The 22,451-nt window shown below is 47.6% G+C and overlaps 2 protein-coding genes across 9 annotated transcripts in view; one reads left to right on the top strand and one right to left on the bottom strand.

Annotated features, from left to right (window-relative positions):
* The window catches only part of Nae1 (NEDD8 activating enzyme E1 subunit 1), a 67,091-nt gene that overhangs the window by 26,103 nt on the left and 18,537 nt on the right, over positions 1 to 22,451 (top strand). Inside the window, exons 1-3 of one of the 3 annotated variants that reach the window (XM_034522644.2) lie at positions 16,240 to 16,365; positions 20,590 to 20,693; positions 20,994 to 21,054. In XM_034522644.2, coding sequence (XP_034378535.1) covers positions 16,313 to 16,365; positions 20,590 to 20,693; positions 20,994 to 21,054 — 218 coding nt within the window. In that variant the 5' untranslated portion in view covers positions 16,240 to 16,312. Of the gene's footprint in view, positions 1 to 16,239; positions 16,366 to 16,548; positions 16,688 to 20,589; positions 20,694 to 20,993; positions 21,055 to 22,451 lie in introns of those variants that run through there. The other 2 variants (XM_076915722.1, XM_076915721.1) reach the window with 2 other exon arrangements.
* Ca7 (carbonic anhydrase 7) lies at positions 648 to 16,329 on the bottom strand. Of its 6 annotated transcripts, none has more exons than XM_076915723.1 (7): positions 16,281 to 16,329; positions 7,193 to 7,390; positions 3,154 to 3,272; positions 2,679 to 2,774; positions 2,514 to 2,576; positions 1,870 to 2,025; positions 648 to 1,409 (listed from the first exon to the last, which is right to left on the bottom strand). In XM_076915723.1, exons 1-7 carry the CDS (start codon positions 16,312 to 16,314, stop codon positions 1,287 to 1,289), a joined length of 789 nt encoding a protein of 262 aa, XP_076771838.1. In that variant the 5' UTR covers positions 16,315 to 16,329; the 3' UTR covers positions 648 to 1,286. The 6 variants fall into 6 exon arrangements, 5 of the variants coding, with proteins under 5 accessions (XP_076771838.1, XP_034378536.1, XP_076771839.1 ...); XM_034522645.2 differs by lacking the exon at positions 16,281 to 16,329 and adding an exon at positions 9,888 to 10,084; XM_076915724.1 differs by lacking the exon at positions 16,281 to 16,329 and adding an exon at positions 9,888 to 10,084 and having other exon boundaries at positions 1,874 to 2,025.

Below are 22,451 nucleotides of genomic sequence, written 5' to 3'. Positions count from 1 at the left end.
TTTATGCCTGGGCCCTTTCACTGTCTGGTGCCTGCTTGGCTGCCTCACTGGGGCCACAATACTCACTGGGACTCTAAACCCCAGTGTGAGTGGCCGCAGGAGCTCCCTGGACCAGAACTGAGACTGATAGGAAGAGAAGGAAGTACTTCTGGTGTCAATTTAAGGGGACGCTCATTTTTAGGTTTTTGTACATTTCAAAATTTAGAACTAGATGTTAGGCCACCTTAAATTTTCCTTCCAGGGTTGATAAATACACAATCAATTCCTCTCAGGGTTCCATCCTACCCTCTCCCTGGGGAGATTCTCTGGTCTCTTCTTTTCTCTATCTCCTAGTCAAGGGCCACTGGTTCCTCCCCTCACTCTGTGGGAATCTGCCCCATTTGCATACCTGGCCCTTCCAATGGCTCCTCAGTAGCCCCACCCCCACCCCATACCCTTGCCCTATAGATCAGCCCTGTAGTTAAACTCTCACCCTGGAGCCTCATGCTTATTCTACCTCAAAGTCCTCTCCACCTCAGAACACTGGCTAGAATTATACGTCTTTACCCAAAGAGGGAGTGGCTCATTCTGCTCCTTGACTCACTACCACCAGCTCCCCAGAGCCTCGAACAGTACTGGACAGAGCATAGGCACTCAGGGAGACTTGGTTCCATGAATAAATGAATTTATTTGCTAGTACATGAGTGGCTTGTTATGTAGGTGGCTTTGGTGGCTGGGTAGGAACAAAGGGAGATAGTATGTAAGCTATAGCCAGGGCCTGCCCGTGGCAGCAGATGGCTGGAGGAGGCCACATCGCCTCCAGCATCTGAGTGCTATTGCAATGGCCTGGCAGTGAGGTGCATGTATGGCAGAGGCCTGCAGAAGAGGTAATGCAGAGTGGGCAGCTCTGCCCACCTCTAATTATTGCTTGAGTCTTTATGGCAGAGACAGCTGCCTACCCCCTGGGGAGCTGTGTCTTGGCCATCACAGTGTGAACTCCAGTTGGGGCTGTTAATAACAGCCAGCGGGGAAGACAAGAGGAAGTTCTCAGGAGCCTTTGGATCTGGGGGAACAGAAGCAGCCCTGGTTTGGACTCTGCTCAGTCCCTGTTCTTCCAGCCCCCCAGGGCAGCAGGAGGGTACCCCCAACTCAAGACCCCTTCAATGTGGTCAAGGAGCAAGCCAGCTGAAGGAGGGCTCGTAGCCCCCTCCCCCAACTGGGTACGAGCCTCAGATGGTTTGGTGTCCGCTGACATGGAAGCCCTTGGGAGGATGGTGCCCCAGTGGCTGGCTGGGTAGGTGGGAAGTTCAGGCCTGGAAGGATGCTTTGACCACTCGTCCCTTCAGCGGCTGTGGTGGCCGGAAGTTGTTCACCATATGGATCCTCTCATCATCCTCTGAGGTGAAAAGCAGGCTCCGAAATTTCTCCATCTTAAGACAAAAAGAATGGTCAGGGCGGGGATGGGTGGTGTGCTATCTTTCCTCTATGATCCCAGATGCTGTTCAGGGAACTCTACCCTTCTGCTTCTCCTGCATGACTCCACTCTCCCTGCCCTTTCTTTTCTTTGAGAGTCAGCTTTAGTTATTTGCTTCTTAATGGGCCCCTGAACATGAAACCAGAAGGCTGGTTCTAATCTTGTCTAGCTGAGGCATTTGGGCAATTGTAGCCTTCTGACTGCAACACAGTGATCCCAGGATCAGGCCCGTTCTTTCCTGCCATGGTTGGGTCTTCAGGGCTAACAACCAAGCTGACATCAATCAAAGATCCTATGGTTTAGTAGTCAAAATGGTAGCCAAATGGAAGGGCCCAGACCACATCTTGCTGGTTAGAAGTCATCCTGCCAGGACTGAAGTCTGAATGTTTCTATTCGTGGAACTCGGGAGGACTCGCCTGCCTCTCAGAGATTCTGATGGGCTCCCGGAGCACAATCCAAGTGACACTCTCACTGAGTGGGGGTGTGGTCAGGGAGCCAGGATAGGTCCAGTAGTGTCGGCTGGTGGGCAGCAGGCACTTGGGGTTGAAGCAGCTGAACTGGGCCTTGGTGTCCTGGGAAGGATGGAAACCCAGGAATTAGCACAGAGCTCCTACTAAGATCATCCCAGGGGTTTCCTTGCTCGTTGCTGTCAGGAAGATTTGGGCCTCTTCTTGACACAATGATAAAAACTGTAGGCAAATATCTGTGACCCTAGGTGCTAATTCCCAGCCAGGGCCAGGCCCTCTCATTCGATTACGTGTAAATCTGTGGCTTCAGGCACTCTCTGGTCATCCTGTTCATACCCTTGCCTTTGGATGCCCTCACTGGGGAGATGTAGCAGACCACCAACCATATGATCAGATATTATATGCTAGGTACCCATGGGATCCTGATGAAGAACACCAGGTCCCTGGCCCGAGGAACCAGCCCTCACACTGGGTCTTAGCTAGGGGTGCAGCCAGAATACAAAAGTGAATGGGCCACTCCATGAGCCAGTCTCCACCACCCTCTCTCTCCAGCTGGCTGCTCCAGATAGGAAGAGCAACCCCGCCGGTCTCACCTTAAACCGAACCATGTAGAGTGCGTCTGTCAGGCGGTTCATGCTCGGGTGCTCATCTCCTGTCTGTCCGGAAGAAGACAGTGTGAGTCCCCAACCCCTTCGTTCCAAAACTAAGGGAATGAGAGTCTCCCATACTCTTACCAGCCCTGGGGATCCACCACCCACCTCCAGGAAGACACCAACCACAGCCAGGCCATCAGGGGCTGCAGCCGCCTCCCCAAAAGTGCTGTACTTCTTGGCATTCCAGTGAACCAGATGTAGCTGGAGAGGCAAGAACAAGCCAGGCCAGACCAGGGCTGAGTGCATCCAGAAACAGCAGGGGCATGAAATCAGTCTTCCCTTACTCCCTCTGTAAGAGGTGAGGCTGCAAGCCCCCTAATCTCAGGATCTGAGGGAGCCCCTGGAGAACCATAGGTAGTATCCATCCCATTCTGAGTCCTTCCTAAAACTCCAGGATGCATACATAGTTCAGGTGTGTGGACAGCATGCAGATTGGGAGGGGTATCTCCCAAAGGCTCCAGGTGCTTCTCCACATGTTCTTCAGAGTCCTTCTCCAAGCATCCTTGAGCCATCCCTCCTCCACTGTCCCATATACCCTCCTTTCCCAGGCAACAGAGGGATACAGTGAAAAAGACCTCACCTCGCTGGGGAAGGACTTGCCGTCCACTGTGTGCTCTGAGCCCACGTCACGCTTCTTGCCCCAGTGGAAGTGGAGTTGCCTGAGACGATAGGGCCCTTCCAGGGGGCCCCCAGACACCACTGTGGGTAGAAGTGGGATGTAGCTGTTCATTGGTGAGTGGCAGTGCTAGGACCCAGGCAGGCAGCCCAGGTAGGGACTGTGTGTTTGTGTGTGTGTGTGTGTGTGTGTGTGTGTGTGTGTGTCTGTCTGTCTGTCTGTCTGTCTGTCTGTGATGCTAAAGATCAAACCCAGGGCTTTATGCATGTTAGACAAGCACTCTATTGATGAGCTATATCCGACCAAGGGCTTGCTCCATAATTTACCTATTTTGGCTATCTTGGGGACTTAACTTAGGGCCTCAAATATTCTAGGCAAGCACTCTACCACTGAGCTAATCTCCAACCCTTTTTGGACATTTTTATTTTGAGCTAGAGTCTTGCTAAGTTGCTAGGCTCATTTCATATATACTATTCTCCCACATCAGCCTGCAGAGTAGCTAAGATCACAGGCCTATACTACTAAGCCTGGCTGGAGTCTATATTTTCCACGTGGAAAACTTGCTGGATAGAACATGGGTTTGTCTCACCAGTCCCTACAGTCTGGAACCCTAGTCTGGGTCAAGGCAGAAGGTGTGACAGCCTACTGAATAGGTAAGGAGCCTGTTCTGATACAGTAGGACTTTATACTAGTCCCTCCCTCCCAACTTCAGATTTCCTGTAGAAGCTGGCCTCCTGTCTCTCAGACCCTTTGTTCCCACAAACAATAGACATCCCGTTTCTGGGGACCTGACCCATGGCTGAATGAGAACAATTATGTTTTTTAGTTATCTTGGTAGTTCAGGAGGGACAGAATTTATTTTGGGACCAATTTTATCTTGCTATTATTATTATTATTTATTATGTGTGTGTGTGTGTGCGCGCGCGCGTGTGCGCCTGTGTTTGAGACAGGGTCTCACTAGGTAGACCTGTAACTCACTGTGTAGACTAGACTGGTCTTGAACTCACAGAGATCTGCCTGCTTCTGTCTCCCAGTGCTGTGATTAAAGGGATGTGCCACCTTGCCTGGCTGGACCTTTTATGAAGGAGGACACTGATCACATAACAAGGTGCCGAGCATACCCACAGCGAAAACCTATAGCTTCTGTGCCCCACCCTCCTAACCACCAACCAGGCTGCATTGCTTCCCTCCAACATGGAGCCTTGCCAGAACATTCCGTTGCCCTGGAACAGGGGCCACGTCCTGAGAATCCCTACATTCCCAGTCAGTTCTGGGGCCTCCCAGTCCCATCCCCTGTACAGATAGCCTCTTTGGAGGGCCCCAGCCATGGCAATTTTGTAACTTTCTCACCTTGATAGCTGGTCATCTAGGGCTACACATAAGGCCTCTTGGGACTGATAGAATTTCCAGCTGAAAGAGATCTGTGTGTGGAAAGGCCCTAGCTAGGCCTGAATGTGAGCTCTTGGATCAAGTGACATCTCTAAGCTCAATTCCATCAGGCTACTTCATGACCGGTGACCAGGACAAAGTCCAGAGGTCCATCTCTGCCGCTTTATGTCAGAAGCAGGCTATCCAAGGCCATAGTACAGACTAACAAAAGGAATCAGGACCTGGACTTGGTGGCTTGCACAGAACACTAATCTGTTCTGTGGTCAGGAGACCTTCCGATCCATCTGCAGGGCTCTACTGTCCGAGTTTACTTCTCCTAGAACCCCACAGGATGGTACCAGAGGGGTGTCCTGCTTCTCACTTTGCATCAGTGGTTTTCAACCTCCCCAATGCTTCGACCCATTAATACAGTTCCTCTTGTTGTGATGACCCCCACCCCTTCCACCATAACATTTTTTTTGTGGCTACTTCATAACTGTAATTTTGCTACTGTTACAAATAGTAATGTAAATATCTGTGTTTTCTGATGGTTGTAGGTGACCCTCATGAAAGGGTCATTTGATCCACAGTTCCAATGGATTGGTACTCACAGATTGAGAACAGCTGCTTTCTATGATTGCAGATGCTCTGCTATTCACTGTGAACTCGCTATGTATTTATTTGATGCTCTGGGGGTACCAGCCCACTTGACCTTCAGAGTAACCTACAATGGGTGATGGCAGAACCCCACCTATCTTCCTCTTTCCACTGGGCTCCTGGGGGAAGTAGAGCTCCAGCCAGGCCTCTAGTGTGAAGCCTCAGACCAGTTAACCAAATCCTCACTAAAGACTATTCCCTAAGGCCTCTGCCTAGGAATTTGCCTTGGAAACCTGAACTCCGGTCCTAAGACAAAGAGCTTGCTTGAGTTGAGCCTTTGAAGGCTGTCCTAAGGCACAGCCATGAAAGCTGCTCCCTCATAACTGCCATCCAGGGTCATCTAAGGTCCCCTGTTGCCTTCCCAAGACTCTTCCTAGAATACAAAACTAGGTAATACATTGTATCTCTTTTCCAAGGCTCTGCTAGGCTTGCTTCTTCCGGAAAAACTCTTTTCTTTTTTACTACCCAACCAGGGAACTCAGAGCTAAATAACTAAAATCACTCTCCTTATGAAAGGCGGGGCTTTCTTTTCTCTTGATTTCCTGTTAGACAGTTAGGCTCTGAATGCTTTCATTGAGTAGGGGGACAGAGAAGAGAAAAAAAAAAATCACATTTCCTTACATAGAAAAACCTAACAGTTTCTCTTCTTACCCCACGCACTCTCTCACAGAGCCTGTGATAAGAATGTCCCTTTGATAAAGAGTTTTTCCTAAGGCCTCTGCCTAGGAATTTATCTCGGAAACCTGGACTCTGGTCTTAAAGCAAAGAGGCCTCAGAGGGCACTGCCACAATTTCCTGCAGGCCTCACTCTGGTTCATGATGGTGAGGACTTTGAAGGTCAGGGATAAATTGGAGAGACCTATGAGGCTGGAGCAGGTATGTTCTGGCCTACAAACTGTTTCACCATGAACTGTCATCTAGACTCCTTATCTGTGTCTGGGGCTCTGTGTGAAGACTTTTTCTAGAGTCAATATGAAGGGGCGCTTTGTCCGTTGTTCCTAGAGAATCTGCTAGGCTTTCTCCCCTCTGCAGCAAGAGCAGAGGATTTTCGAACCTCTCTGATAGGGTGACAGAGAGGTATTGTTTTAGATGGGGTAAGTAACCCAGGCTGGCCTCAAACTCACTATGTAGCCAAGGCTGACCTTGAATGTCTATCTCCATCTCCGGAGTTCTGGGATTACAGGTGTGTACTATTGAACCTAGGTTTTATGAGATGCTGGAACCCAGGAATGTTTGCATTCTAAGAAAGCATTGGACTAAATAAGCTGTATCACCAGCCCCAGATGGGTTGACACTGGGCCTTGTGCATGCTGGGTAAGTGCTCTACCATCGGGCCTCAGGCACTGTAATGGGTTCTTGGGAAAACTAAATGAGAGGCTACAGAATTCTTTTTGTTTAATTTTGTTTAAGATGGGGTTTCTCTGTGTAGCCCTTGCTGAAACTCGCTCAGTACTAGACCTGGGTGGCCTCCAACTCAGAGATCTGCCTTCCTCTGCCTTCCAAGGGCCGGGCTTAAAGGCATGAACCACCACCACCCAGCTGAGGCTGCCTGAATTGTAGCATATACTTGGGCACATCTTTCTTTGGGGGCCTGCCCTGATCATAGTGAAGAGGGCTTGGGCCTAGGCCATAGGCAGGTCAGTGAGTGTCTAGGAGTAGAAACAAACCTGACCTGAAGCTCTGAGAGGAATGGAAGGAAGGGAGTTAGCATTTCCTGAGCATCTGTTTTATGCAGGACTAAAAAAGTCTTTTTTTTTTTTTTTTTTTTTTTCTGCTTCCTCTATGCCTCTAGAGAATAGATCCTATTGCTCCATTTTATGCAATGAGAGGATGAGGCTAAGAGCTCCAGGCCTTACCATGGCCAGTGAGAGGGAGAGCTTTGCTTCCCTACCATAGCAAGCTGCCCCTCCTAAGACGGCCCCACCCATGGTATGGGCCCAAAGGGGATTGGTGCTAGGTTTTGGCAGGGGCCACTTACCGGTTCTGTCATCACTGTCATTGAAGTCCACCTGGACAGAGTGGCCATTGTTGGTGATGCTGAGGGACATACAGGCCTCATAGAAAAGCTCCAGTGGCTGCAGGCTGGGTGAATATACAGCCTGGCTGGATATGATATTGATGGGTGACTGGCGGTCTCCCTGGGCAATGGGATACAGCTTGTGCCAATTTGAAGGACCTATAGGTATAGAAGGGTCAAGGACTCAGGCCAGCCAAGCTTTGGGGGACAAGCCAAGTTCTGGGGGGACACAACCCCAATCCTAAACCCAGCTCTTTCACTTCTGTCATTCACCTGCCATCACCTTGTCTGGGAAACTGCTTCCAAATCCCTCCCATTCCTCTTCCCCATCACTAACAGGAGCCCAGAGAAGCACTGAAGAGCAGAGCATCTAACACAGCCATGAGCTCAGAGGTGGTTCCAACGAGTAACTCCACCCAACCCCCAGCAAACACTCAGGGAGGCCCTTGGGCATCTGACGCCACTCTATTTTACCTGACGCTATCAACAATTTAGCCTCTTCTGTACCTCAAAGGAACCTAGTGCAAACTCGGCACTTGGAATAATAAAACCGCTCATCAACCTGGCTTTCAGTAGGGGACGTGTTTTCTCCTCACGGTCACAACTTTATGAAGTAGAAAGAAAGCAGCATGGGGTTCATGTCAGACATGAGAAACTGAGGTCAGCCATGCATGCTCACATGTACATATATGCACCAGTATAAGCACATAGCATGTCACATGCACTGGTATAAACATATAGCATGTATATGGACTGCCTCTACTTGTCTTCTCCAAACACGTGTTGACAGGCCCATATAGATCTTCTTGTATACATACATATATGCATGAATATGCAGTGACCTGGACTCAGCAGATCTAAGCTCCCCCTGCACACCCCCAGTCCTGCTGATTACATCTGACACATACACATATGCAACCTCATACATAAACACCTTCTATTGGAATCCCAATGAAGGGACCACAGCAGACCACATACCCATGCATACATATTCCCAAGAATGCATGTGTATACACACACACACCTGCATGCACACCCACAGGCACCCACCACCTGCCTCCCAGAGACTCCATCTGCAGTGGGGAGGCTCAGCATCTCCCTGGGGAACATCCTGAGAGGCAGCCTATTTTTAGAGCTACTGCCGGCTGGTGCTTCTCCCCCTTTTTGGCTTCTTAAGTTTTCCCGAGAAAACAGCAGCAGGTGCCGACAGAGCTGTGTCCCCAATGGATGACTCAGAATGGTGGCCCAGCCCTACTGGGTTATTTTTGAAGCCCTGTGAGCGATGCCGCATTTGGGCACCTCTGTCCTCTGTCCTTCTCTTCCCTGAGCTGGACCGCCCAGGTCTGACTGCGTGAGGGGTAGGTGCCTGAAGAGAACACGCTGTTCAGGATGCTCGAAGCACAGAGCTGGAGGACAGAGCTAGTAGAAAGGTTAGGAACGGGCATTGGGACTACGGGGGCGGCAGGCGGCACTTAAAAGTGGATCCAGTGCATTGCAGACAGGAGATGGTCTTTTATTAACCTTGGCTTTTCTCTGCCTCTCTCACCATCTCTGCCGGTCTCTGTCACCTCCTTTTATCCTGAATGTCTCCGTCCAGTCTAGTATGTCCAAATCTAAGGTTGCCCTTCCAAAAACATGGTCCTTAGTCTTTGAGGGTCTCAGAGAAGGCAGAAACTGCAGCAACTATGGGATTCCCTCTGGTCAGTTGCAACTTCTTACCACAGACAATAAATAGCCCAGAACGTTCGCTCGCGCTCACAAAGTGACAATCCCTGAGAAAAGTGGGGCTGGAGGAACAGTACCCCCTTCAGCACTTGCTCCCCTCGCCACTTGCCCTGCCTGGGTTCCCCTCCTGACAATCAGGATCCTGGGTGATCATCCTTCTTCTCTGGGAAATGGAGAAGCCCTTCCTTGCCCCACACCCTATCTCTTCTTGGCAAGAAACAAACCCAAACGGAGCTGACCTGCCCCAGACCCACACTCAAGCTGTCTGGCTCACCGGCTTCTTCCGTACTCTCTCTGCATCCTAGGAAACAGGCAGAATGAGGGAGCGGTCCTCCTGGCCAGATCCGGTACCCATGGCCCCACTCACTTAGGACTCGCTGAAACACTCTCCCAGGTGTAGACACTCAGACGTTCCCGTTGTGTCCCGAAGTGCCCTCCCTCTTTCCTCGCGTACCAGTCTGCACCGCAGCTCAGACACTTCAACGGGGAAACTATCCTGGGGACACGGAGCCCAGCTCCCGGGAGGTCCCTGCATACCCATTGTGCGCGCTTCCCGCAATGACACCCGCGCATGGCGCTGCATCTCGGCCACCCCCCTCCCGCCTCCGTCGCCCTAAGCCACCTGCAAGCGCTGCGCACGCCGGGGGAGAGAGAGTGCGGGCCGGGTGGGAGCCAGCGCTGCAGTCCCGCGCTGCGCGGAGGCGGCGGCAGGACTCGCTCAGCTACCCAGTGGTTCGCGGGCGGGCCCGGGGCGCAGCACGGACTTTGAGCTGGGATCAGAGGAAGAGGGCAGGGGTTGGGTTCTGGGGACTGCACGAGAGAGAGGTCCGGGTGGGTTCCGGAGCGTGGGGCTTGCGGGTTCCGAAAAACCTGGTCGGACCCGCGGGTCTCAGTGAGTCCAGCTGGGTGAGAACCAGGGGTCTGCGCCTACCGTCGTCCTGGCCGTAGCCCCAACAGTGGTGGCCGGTCATGCCGCTGCTGTCTCCGCGGCCCTGCACCTGCCGGCTCCGTTCTGTCCGCTTGCTCTGTCTGAGGCTCCGGCCCGGCTTTGCTGCGGTGGAGCAGCCTCTTAAAGTGGCGGCGGGCAGGAGGAGCGGTTCCCCAGGGACCCGCCCCTCACCCCCCAACAGTGCAAAAGAGGCTGGTCCTGCCCTGCCTCCACCCGCCCACTGGCCGGTGAAGTCCCAGGTCGAGATAGGTCATGAAACGATAAGCCTATTCCTCATCTCTTATCGGTTCTGGGTCCCCACCACCCTCCTTCCTTTTTTGTCAGCACGGATATGAACTCTGGGACAGGAGATACTATCCATGCTGAGGACTACAGGATTTCACACTGCATCTTCCACCCCAGGCTTGTCCATCATTGAAGACCTGGGTGTTGGTTCCCCAGGTTCCCTGCTCTGCTGACAACCAAGTGTCCAGAACTGAAACTTAGCCTGTTTTCCAGATGCTGTGATGGGGCTGGGTCAAGCTTTAGGTCCTTCCTGTGATATAGCCACCTTTCCCAGCCACAGTGCCTATACTGCTGCTATATAACAGAATAGGAGACGGAGGCAGGGGAAGGTAGGATGACTCGCCTAAGGTCAGCTAGCTGGAGTACCAGGTGTCCATTCCCAGTTTGTCTGGCTTCAGAAGCTACGAGGACAAGGGGATCCTGTGGATATGAGGGTCTGGGCATCTTGAAGTCGATGTGGGAAGGAGGCATAGGAGTGGCAATCTTCAAACTCTTGGCCCAAGGGCGATTAGAGCCCTGAAGTAGAAGCAGAAAGTAACAAGTAACGGCATCAAACAGTGTACTAGACAGAGGCTAGACCCACTAAAGACATTCTAGTGTAATCACACATGAAGTCCTGTCTCCCAGTCTCTCTCTTATTCTCTGGAGCCTCCCTCTTTCAGGGACTTTCTGCTTGTCTTGCTAAAGCCTGCTATTTGTGCCTTCTCTCTTAATAACCATCAATGCACCTGCTGGGCACTTAGGCCCTCCCCTTTGTAGTCAAGGTCCCTTAATACCTGCCTCTGCCCAACCTTTCCCCATCCACCAGCCCTGGTCCTTGCTGTACCCTCTTCTTGGTATGTCTTCTGTCTTCCACCCACTGGCTCCATGAGGCCCAATCTGATTCATCTTAACATGTGGCCTTGTGCCAAGGATAAGGCTGTTTCTGGCTAGGCCTCAGCAGACAGTTTGGGGAAGATTAACAGATGGGTGGATGGAAGGACAGACAAATAACTGCACTTACGGCCCTATGCCCAAGAAGAGCTGAGGAACCATTTGTAAAATCTTCCTGCTGGTCAGATATTGGCCAGGGGCTGCTGTTTTCCTTTCTTTCTCTTGGCTGACCTTTCATCTCATCTACCTGGCTCCCCTACATTTCTCACTCTTTCAATTTCCTCTTCCAGGGACCTAGATAAAGTTGTTTCATTAATGGATAGCTTGTCAGCTGAGCTGACCTCAGTGATTTGCTCGTCCTGGAAAGTTGCCCTCTTTGACCCAAGAGCAGAAATGGGCTCTCCACACAGATCTGACCTCAGGGTAGGGGTAGAAGACCCCAAGTATAGGGAATGATCAGCAACCCATAGAGATTCCAACAACATTTGTTTGCTGTTTCTTTGAGACAGAGTGTCTCTCTGTAGCCCTGGCTGTCCTGGAACGGGCTCTGTGGACCAGGCTAGACTTCAACTCAGAGATCTGCCTGCCTCTGCTTCCCAAATGCTGGCATTAAAGGCATGTACCCTCACATCTGGCAATTCAAACATTACTGAAGCTCTAGATCTCCAAGCTAGAAACATCAACTACAGCTTGGCAAGGCAGGGGCCTTCAGGGGGACATGTAGAGTCTGTCTCCTGCAGTGAATCAAATACTCTTCCCCTGAAAGAGCTACAATGCCCTTCAGGATCTTTGGATGGTACATCATCTGTTGTCCCTTCCTCTTCACACCAATTGAGACCTTTTCCGTATGCATTTATAATACTTAAAGAATAAAATTGGGTGGCTGGATGGCTCAGTAGTTAAGAACACCTGTGCTTGTGGAGGACTGAGTGTGGTTCCCAGTCCTGACACAGTAGCTCACAACTGTTTATAACTCGCAGTCCAGGGGATCTAACATCCTCTTCTGGCTCTTTCAGGCACCAGGCATGCAAGTGTACACATACACATACTTGGAGGCAAAATATTCACACACAAAATACGAAATGAAGTAAAATGAAATAGTCTTTAAAAAGAATAAAGTTGGAAGCAGGGGCTGGAGAAACAAATCAGCGGTTAAGTACACGTGTGGCTCTTGCAAAGAGCCCAGGTTGGATTCATTACACCCACACAGTGGCTTGCAACAGTCTGTGACTCCAATTCCAAGTAATCTGACACCCTCTTCTGGCTTCCTCTGGCACCAGACAGGCAAATAGTGCACAGACATACATGGAGGCAAAACACTTGTACACATAAAAGAAAAGAAAAGTAAAAAAAAGAAAAGTTTTGTTTGTTTTTTTTTTTAAAGAAGAAAACTGGAATTCTTCACATCGACATGCATCCAGTATTATCTGCATAGTACCCCTGGGAGAGAGATTTATACCCCATTTTACAGATGAGGATAGCAAGGTTCAGAGAGGTTGAGTGATGGGCCAAAAGTACACAGTGAATAAATGACAGCAGAGGTGAAAATCCGGACTACTGGGTTCCTCACTCACGCCCTTTGTAACCACAGCAAGGCGGGAAGTGAATTTCACATTTGTTTCTCATTTGTATAGGCATACGCAAGGGGTCAAGGAAAGCAAAGGATAATGTGTAGATTCTAGGGAGAAGACCAGAGATGGGGAGGGTGGGGGAGATACAAAGTGAAAATGGAAAGAGCATTTGTGAATTCCTCTTTTGTGCTTAAAGAGATACACACAACATATTACACCAAGCAAAAGATCCAATTCTTTCTCTCCTGTAGCCATTCCCAGTAATTTCCTGCTAGTGCTGGGAATCTAGGCAAGTATGAAGATCCAAATGACATCTGTCCTTTCAAGTGAAACCCCAGTGGCCCCAGCAGCCCACTCATGTCAACTTGGGGAAGACTGTCCCCCATCGGGACACCTCCAGGTTCAGTTCCGTGCTCTCTTTAAAGCTGAGTTGATTTCTTTGCTTGAGAGTTTACTCTTTGGTCTCAAAGACTTCAGTGGTGCAGGGGATAAGTGATGTGGGAGTATGAGAAAGGGCTGAAGGAAGAGAGTGTGGGCAGCTTGTGAAGCCATGTCTTATTTGTCACATAACCTTGACCAGGTCTCACTTCCCTTCTCCAAAGTACAGTAGTTTTTGCTCTAGAAGAGAGTGAGGGGTTGTCCCAGCCTTGCTCGTCTTTCAGGGATCCCTGTGGACACATATTGAAACAGCAGATGTCCAGTTCCACACCAACAGGCAGAACAATGCTTCCACCTCACTCCTTGCTATATATAGGGCTTGTGGGCTAGGCTGGAATCCTTACTTTTAGTACTAAAAAGAAGTTCTTAGATATGATCCCTAGCAACACACACACACACACACACACACACACACACACACACACACACACACAGAGTTCCACTTCAAGTTTGAGTGTATGTGTATACCTAAGATGTGAAATAATGAGCCTGGATTTGTAGACACAGATAGGCCAGGTAGATGCTGTTCACACTCCCAGGATCACTGGCTGTGTGACCTGGAGCAAATAGCTTCACCTCTTTAAGTTTGAACTTGCACTTCCCTATTTATTAACCTATAAGATAGAATTAGAGAGCCGAGGAGGCTGAAGGGATGGTCAGATGAGATGGTAACTATGACTTCTGCTACCCAGGATACAATACACACACATAAATTAAAGTAAGTAAATGTAGCAGGAGTCTTTTCCTTTATCCTTTTGTTCAACACACGTTTATCAAATACTTTGTAAACGTTAAGTGGGGAGCCAGTTGTGAGGAATAGGAGTGAGAACATTATAGACCGCTGTTGCCTCAGGCTGCTTAGGAGGTTAGGGAGAGGCAGGAATGAGACAATGAGCACCTAGGAGAAAGCAAAGGTGACACGGACAGACAGGGAAGACTAGAGGTCAAGCAGTACACTATATATACTGTTTGCTTTCCTGGCTGGTCTCTCACAGGTTACAAGCTGTCCTCAACTTCCCCCAAAACTGTAGATCCAATGTCTCTGGATAGAGATCAGTAAGGATGGATGAAATAACAGACTTGAATTGGGTCTGACCAGAAATGTCAGAGTATTTTTTTTTCTAATTCTTAAGTTGGGCTATTTTCCTCCCCCAGTCCAAGCCTATATAGTTGAGCGTGTAAAACCCATTAAACATTAGGTTTTTTTCTGTAAAACACTATAAAAGTTTTGCTTACAAAAGCGAACTAAAATCTTTTTACCACCCCCACATTGTGAAATCTCTACTCACACATGGGGTAAAGCTTGCGTCTACAAAGGTCCTCCTCCTCCTCCTCCTCCTTCTTCTTCTTCAAGACTTGCTTATTTTATTTATTTGTGTACACTGTCACTGTCTTCAGACACACCAGCAGAGGGCATTGGATCCCACTACAGATGGTTGTGAGCCACCATGTGGTTGCTGGGAATTGAACTTAAGACCTCTGGGAGAGCAGTCAGTGCTCTTAACTGCTAAACCATCTCTCCAGCCCCAGCTTCATTCTTTTATCCAAAGTGACTGCAGTGATATAACTCCTTTCTTTAATTCCCCCCCCCCCTTTTTTCATTTCCTTTGCACCCATTCTTTTAAAGGGCTGGGGAGAAGGCTGGGCAGTTAAGAGCCCTTGTAGCTCTGCAGAGGACCCACGTTCAGTTCCAGCACTGAATGTTTCACAATCACCAGTAACCACAACTCCAGGGGGCATGGTCCATATTTCATGCACTCACGTGTGAATCCTCACACACGTACACATTTAAGCATAAGTTTTCCTTAAAGGAGAGGTGACAAGAAGTCTTCCTGCCAAACTGGAAGACTTGACTTTATCCCTGGAACCTGTGTTGAAGAAGAAGTGACCTCTGCAACTTGTCCTCTGTCCTCCATGAGTGCACAATGACATTCTTGCACATGCACCCATAAATAAATAAATATTAAAAATTGTAAGAAATGCATGCTTTGAGGTATCCTTTTACAGTTACCAACAACTGAATGCTTCTCAAAACCACCCATTCTCGGCAGTACAACACCTGCTGTCCTACCCCCCCCCCCCCAGTAGTTGTTTCCAATTACATTTGTCGATCTTTCCTGGTGCCAAGGTGCATGAGAAGCCATGCAGTGAACTTTCACCTTTCACTTTTGACCTTCTCACATTCCCCGGGTGTATTTTATTATCTCTCAGGTTTCACCTGTCTTAACTGGAGAAGGAAATGTAACAATAGACGCACATGATGAGTTGGGAAAGCCTCATGCCTTTCTCTCCCATCAGTTGGCTTCCATTGGGGTTGTGAGGAAGATGAGGGCAGGGAATGCCCTCACCCTGGTCCTGACACTGTGCACAGGGGAAGTGCATTTGTTAGCACTGCAACATTGTTGTCAAATTGAGTCGTCTCTTTCGTCCCCCATCCCACAAGGCTGGAAGGATTGTGTGTGTGGATGTACACTCATTGTGTGCTGGGGTAACAATCTCAGAATGTGCAGGCAGATCTGGCAAACATTCATCTGGAGACTCCAGTAGGATTTGGGATAGAGGAAGGAAATTCTTATTTGTCACCAAGCCTCTTGTTACCTACTGTCCTCAACTTGCTCGTAAGCTCCTTCCTTAGCATCGGCCACCAGAGGACAGCCATCCTGTGTCACAAGAATGATGGCAATTGCAGCTTTAATTTCCTCCTTGTTCATGAGCTTCACAGGCAGCCCTAGCTGCTCCTCAGACTCTCCAATCCACTACTCATTTGTCACCTGATGCTGTTTCATCTCGTTCAAAACACCTTTTCCATTGCGTCACCACGGGGAACATTCTTGGAGGGAAGCAGTGGGGTGGGGCCCCTCTGTCTACCCCACCCCCATCTATAGCTTCTCTATATAGAATACCATATACAAGTATGCTGGTGTACTGTTCCTCTTGGCGGACTCTCAGGAACTGTGAACTCACCCAGAAGAGGACTAAGGTTTATCAGTGATAAGGATCATCACTTGATTTAAAAAACGGAGTTCTCCATAATTACTGCAGGTATAGAGAAAAGTACTGTTTGGAACCCAATCTTTGGGCTCCCCGGCTTCCCAGTGACGCGTGCGCAGTGCAGCGGCGACGCCCCCTACTGGCGGCGCGCTGGAGGAGGTCGCGTAAGGGCACTTAGTGCGCCTGCGTGAGGACTAGTGGGTGGCGGCCTACTTACGCGGCTTTGCTGTTCGCGGGGCAGGCCCGGCCATGGCGCAGCAAGGGAAGATACTCAAGGAGCAAAAGTACGACAGGCAGCTGAGGTGAGCCGGGGTTTCCGAGTGAGCAAGCCGGCGGGCTTGGAGGTTCTCCTGAGGCCCACGGGGCCTAAGTGCCTAGGCCGGGTGGGCCAGCCTCCCACAGGCCTGCCGCTGCGCCCGGCCGTGCGGGGCGTGGGGAGCCGGCGCTCTGGGCTCCAGCCACTGGCCAGAGTGCTCGGCGAAGGCCGGATCGCCCCTTCCCGCACGGTCGCGTCACGCTGTGCGCGGTGTCTCCGCCATCCTGGGCTACACGGTCACGGCAGTCCCCACTCGGTCCCTAAACGAGGGACTCCGGAGTACCCCATGTGCCACTGCTCCCTGTCAGGTATTGTTCTACGCCCGCGCTGTCCAATAGAAATGCATAATGCTAGCTTCATTTGAGCCATCCATGTTCGGAATTATAAATTTTAAATGAAACCAGACATAGTAATCCCAGTTACTTGAGAAGCAGAGGCAGGTGGTTCGGAAATGGAAAGCCAGCCAGGGCTCCATAGGAAGACCTTGGGGACAGGGCGAGCAAAAAGAGAAAGGAAAATAACTTTTGCTACAATTCTCCCCACCTCTAGCCCTCTTATACAGAGAAATGGTTTTTGCAGGCTGGCCTTGAACTCAAGCATCGACGTCGCAGGTCCTAAGTGCTGAGATTGCAGATGTTCACTGCCATGCTAGGCTCAAAAATAAGTTTTTGCTCTCCCTCCCCGCTTTTTTTTTTTTTTTTTTCTTTCTGTCTTTCACCTTTGAGTGACCCGTACTTGCTATGTAGAGCAGACTGCGCGCAGACTTGGAGCAATCCTCCTGCCTCTTTTGCCCAGCAGCTGAGATTACAAGTGTGGACTATTGACACCCAGTTTACTAAGTATTGAGGATGGAACTTTGGGGGGCATCATGCCTGCTTGCCAAATTGAGCTACATCCCCTAATCCCAGAATCAAATTTGACAATGTTTATTTTACCCAGTATTCCAAAATATTACAATTTCAACGTAATTATTGTTAAAATGACCAAGCTAATTTTTTTTTTGCTGTTGTTCAGTGTCTTTTAAATCAGGTATCACACACATAAAGAATGACTTAATTCATGCCAGCTGCATTTCTAGTACTCAGTAATCATTTGGGGATACCTTAATGGACAGGGCATATCTAAACCATCAGGTGGATTCTTCAGCTACTTCCCTGTCCTTGTGTCTCCCCACCTTATTCCTTACTTATTGAGCATATTCTGTGTGTTGAGTCAATGGAGGTCATAAAAGTGCTTGCCGCCCCCTCGCCTGTCTTGATCCCAAGAGAACTTACGCTATGTTCCTAAGGATAGGAATTTATTTCTCTTTGTATTGACCACCTAGTTAGTACTCTATCAGAGATTTAGGCACTCAGTTCTGAGAACATCCTTGAAGGCAGACACTCTTTGATACTGATAGGGAAATGTAAGACTTGTAAAACAGTTGGTTAATTTTCCCAGAGTTATACATGTTTTCAACTTGGGCCCACCTAGCTCTTTGACTCATCCTTTGTCCCAAGCTTCTAGAGAGAGAAGTAAGATAGCAGAACCCTTGTAGCTACTATGAGTTCTTAAATACTCTTGTAAGTCTTGTGTTTTCCGTGTAGGTAGAAGGATAGGCAACAAAACTGAGAAGATACTTAAGGTTATTAGATACTGGAAGAGGATTTTCATTGAGTTCACTTCTTAAAGTACTACATTTTATCTGTCATAGCAAGAACTGCTTATTGCTGTAGACGGGTCAGAAGGAAGCAGAAACAAAGTTGAGTAGGCAGGTGGCAGCCAGTGATCAAGGCCTCCTGGCTCTCAGGCCAGCAAGAAAATGGATGCATCAGTACTCTTAGTCTCCTTCTTCAGCTACCCAACCATTCATTACTCAGCTAAGACTGTGTCCCATTTCCTTGGGAAAGAAAAAGTCTCTTTCTGGTCTCTCTGATTTTTCAAGCTGTTCCTCCGTTTGCCAACTCTTGAGTGGTCAGTTCCTCTAGGCAAAGCCCTGTGCCAGCAGTGTGGTCTGGGACCCTTTAAAGTGCAGACCGGGTGCTCAGTACGTGAGCAGTTTGTTGTGATAAGCTTTATTTATATTGGTGACAGGGAAGGCGTAGCAAAGTCTTTTGTTAGTCCCTGGGGATCTGATAGATTCATATGGCAATGACATTTCTGAATAATTTGGGCTTCCCCATACTTTCCATTCTCAAGAGAAAAAGTAGATTGCTGGTTGGTTGGGATTTTGGGAGATATGTGTGTCAAGGAATGGGCGAGTAAAGATGGCAAGATTGGCCCCAAAAACATGATACATGTGTGATCATGAATGGACTTTGCTAGTGATATGCCAGTATCAATCAGGTTATAACATGTGTTTCTAATTCTTATTATACCTCTGTGTTGTTGATGTGTGCATCTCTTAATCATCCTATTACAAATTAGAATGTTCATTGGCTATTATATTTTTATAGATAATATATACACACACATATACATATATATACTTTTTTCAGTTAAACATTATATCATTTCCCCTTCCCTTCCCTTTTTCCAATCTCTCCCATGTACTCTCTTGCTTCTTAAAATAACAGCCTCTTCTTCGCTGTTACTGTTACACACACACACACACACACACACACACACACACACCTACCTGCTTAGCCCACTTAGTGTCAACTCTGTGTATGTGGTCTTAAGGCTGATCACGTGGGACACTCATCTGTAAAGAACACTGATGCTCAGTATCTCTTAGCTGTCTGTAGTTCTTCGTCTATGGCTGTGGCCTCATGAGATTTCCTCTCTCCACGTTAGCACGCATGTTGGTGTTGTAGCAGCCGAATTGGTGTGGTATCATGGATGTACCTTCCCTGTCACTTGTAGGAGATGTAGTCTCCCAGCAGACTTCCTGGCCCTCTGGCTCCTCCAGCCTTTCTGCCTCCCCTCCCCCCTTGATGTCCTCAGAGCCTTAGATACAGAGGTTGTGCTGTGGGTGTATCAGTCGGGGCCGGCCACCCCATGGCTGCTTGTTCTCTGCTTTTTGACCAGTTTTGGTTTTCTGTAATGATTTCCATCTGTTGCAAAGAGAATGTTTTTTGATGAATAGTGAGAACTACGTTATTTATCTGTGGTAAAAGGATAACTATTTAGGATGCAGTTGGGAATTAGCTGCTGTAGTAAAGTAGTAACTACAGGTTCTTCTCTAACTTCCATGACTCCTCTAGCCCTGAGTCATTGGCTAGGTCTCCAGTGACAGGTATGATTTCTCTCTTGCTGAGCAAGCCTTAAGCCCAATTGGAGAGCTGTTGGTTACCACCGATATAAGAATGCCACTATTACCCCTCATGGTTGTCTACCATGCTGGTCATCACCTTTGTAATTCACAGCCATTACAGCTAGAAAAACTGTCCATGGCTTCTTTCCCTTGGACGTTTGTATACAACAAAAGGTGGTCTTTCTGCAGAAGGCCTTCCAGTCAAACCCAGCTGAGGTCCTCCAGGTCTGTGTCTGAAGTGGATAGTGTCTTCAGCAGTAGGGACTTAACCTTAGTGTCTTGAAGGCAGCCAAGGGCAACAGTATATACTATTATTATATTTTAAGCACTTCTGCAGAATTCAGTGTGAGGCTTTTTCAGATATAATGAGTATGTTTCTTTGATAAATTTTTGCTTATTTTTTGTAGATGTCACAGGGGAAATGTCTTATGTCAAGATCTTAAATGTGCTGGATCTACATCACTTGAAGAAATGAAATGAGAACAGATTAGGTTTTAGGTGCAAGATGCTTCCTTTATTTACTTATCTGTTTATGTATTTATTCATCATGTACATATTTGAAGGAGGTAGGGCCTTACTTTGTTGTTCAGGCTGACCCTGAACTTGCTTCCAAAGATTCTTCTGCTGCAGCTTCCTGAATAGCTGGGACAATATTTGGCTAACACATTTTTTTTTTTTTTTAATGTTGACAACTATCCCTAGACTTTCAGTTTTATAAATTACCTGGTTTGAAAGAAGTAATAGAAAAGATTGGAAAGGCAAAGCTTAGTAATACTGATTATATCACACAAAGTATGGTTTAGCAAAGTTTTCAGTTATGTTGTCATGTAAGCCCCACATTAATATAAGTTCCTGTCCCGTATGTTTGCTGTGGTTGGTATATGTTTAGGAAAGAATACTGTAAATATCACCATTCAAATAAGAAAGTCATGCTTTTGTGAACTTTTTAATGTTCAATTTGTGTTTTGTTTATAGATTATGGGGTGATCATGGGCAAGAAGCTTTGGAATCTGCTCACGTTTGCCTAATAAATGCAACAGCTACAGGAACCGAAATTCTTAAAAATTTGGTACTGCCAGGTAAGGTACACGTGATTGCATTCTAGGTGACTTCTTTAAGGCTTTGATACAAAGTTAGATATTCTTGGGCTAACAGGGCGGCTTAGTGGGTAGTTACATGCTGTTAGGTATGACAAGTCAAATTTGATTCGTGGATCCTGTATTGTGAAGAAGAGAGCCAACCCCTATTGGTTGGCCTCTGACCTCCTCATGTGTGCATGGCACATGCATACGTACATTCAAGCAATAATTATAAAAGCAAGCAAACAAGCAAAGAAAAACAAACCAAAACATATTTTTGACTGTCTTTTGTCTCCCTAGGTATTGGATCATTTACAATTATCGATGGAAATCAGGTCAGCGGAGAAGATGTTGGAAACAAGTATGTCTGTCTTTTAAAATATGAACATGTTAGAGAAGGCAGAACCCTCAGGGTGAGGCCTGAGCATTTTCCCCTCTGAGCAGGTCTTAGATAATGGTGAGGAAGTGACTAAAGCTGCAGTGCTGAGACAGGGCCTGGCAAGCCGGCCATTAGCAGATGGGCTCACTGTCACTCAGGGTCTGTCACTGTCTTTACTGCTGTCAGACAAAGCAATAGACGTCTTTCTCTTACCTGTGAATTCTGAGTGCTTTCTAAGTCCTGGCGGTAATTCCTTAGTGTTAGTGTAGAGTATTGATTGTATTGGGGGATTGTAAGAATAAGAAAATGGATTCAATCCCAACACTTGGTAGGCACAGGCCCATGGATCTCTGTGAGTTCAAGACCAGCCGACAGCCAGAGCTAAAGGAGACCTTGTCTTTAAAAAAGGAATAAGAACTATATCTTTCATTTGTATCTTTTTAGTCTGATTTATTTCTCATTGTACTATGACACTATACATTGTACTATGACACTATATAAAAATGCTTCTTTATAGGAGATCTGTTTTGTTCTTTACATATGGCCATACTTAAATTTTCAGAACATTTCCAAATTTGACTGCATACTTATTCTTTTCAAGTGTTTAGACTCTAGGAATCTCTCATCATATTTGTCCATAAACAAGTAAATATTAATTCAAGGAAAATCAGAATTTAGTTCATATTTTCTTTGATATGTTTTCTTTGGGCCATAGTATGTTTCTGTTATCTACAGCACAACTTCTTTATTGATATCTGTACAATAATAAAAGTTCTATTGTTGCTTACCTAGCTGACGATGTAGGATGGTTTAAGAATAATACAAATACTTTGTGCTAACACTAAGGAGTTCTTTTTCTTATGGAACCATATGCTTTTGCCACAAAGTTGTGCCCTGACTCTCAGCAGCCACAATGTGGGCCTTTGGGATGTGACCAGCGTATGTGTGGGAGAGTCTGAATGAATTTTTTATAATTGCTTGGAAAAGCAAATAGTTCACTACAGCATTTCCCAGGAGTCTGCAGAACATTGGTTATAGGAAATGTTAATAGCAGTTAAATGGAGCAGTAGATTCCATGGTCAAATGAGTTTGGGGAATAGGTCAGAGAGGTTACTAGAAACCTCTTTACTATAAAACATTATTATCAGGAACAGTATGACTTTCCAGGAGGAGATATACCATGTGGTGTTTCCTCTTTCTCATTCTTAGAACTCTTCCTCTCTCAGTGCATGTTGTAAAGTATGTGCCCTAGAGAAGAACTCTGAGTTACCCGTCCACTTCCTCAAAAGACTTACAATCTGTTATGGAAATAGTATTTGTGGGCTGGGGCATAGCTCAGTGGTAAATTACAGTAAAATACACACATTTGTTTTAGCTTT

This window comes from Arvicanthis niloticus, chromosome 18 (assembly GCF_011762505.2).
Source record: "Arvicanthis niloticus isolate mArvNil1 chromosome 18, mArvNil1.pat.X, whole genome shotgun sequence".
Taxonomy (NCBI): domain Eukaryota; kingdom Metazoa; phylum Chordata; class Mammalia; order Rodentia; family Muridae; genus Arvicanthis; species Arvicanthis niloticus.
The sequence above is the reverse complement of the archived record's forward strand: the minus strand, read 5'-3'. Positions and strand labels throughout refer to the sequence as shown.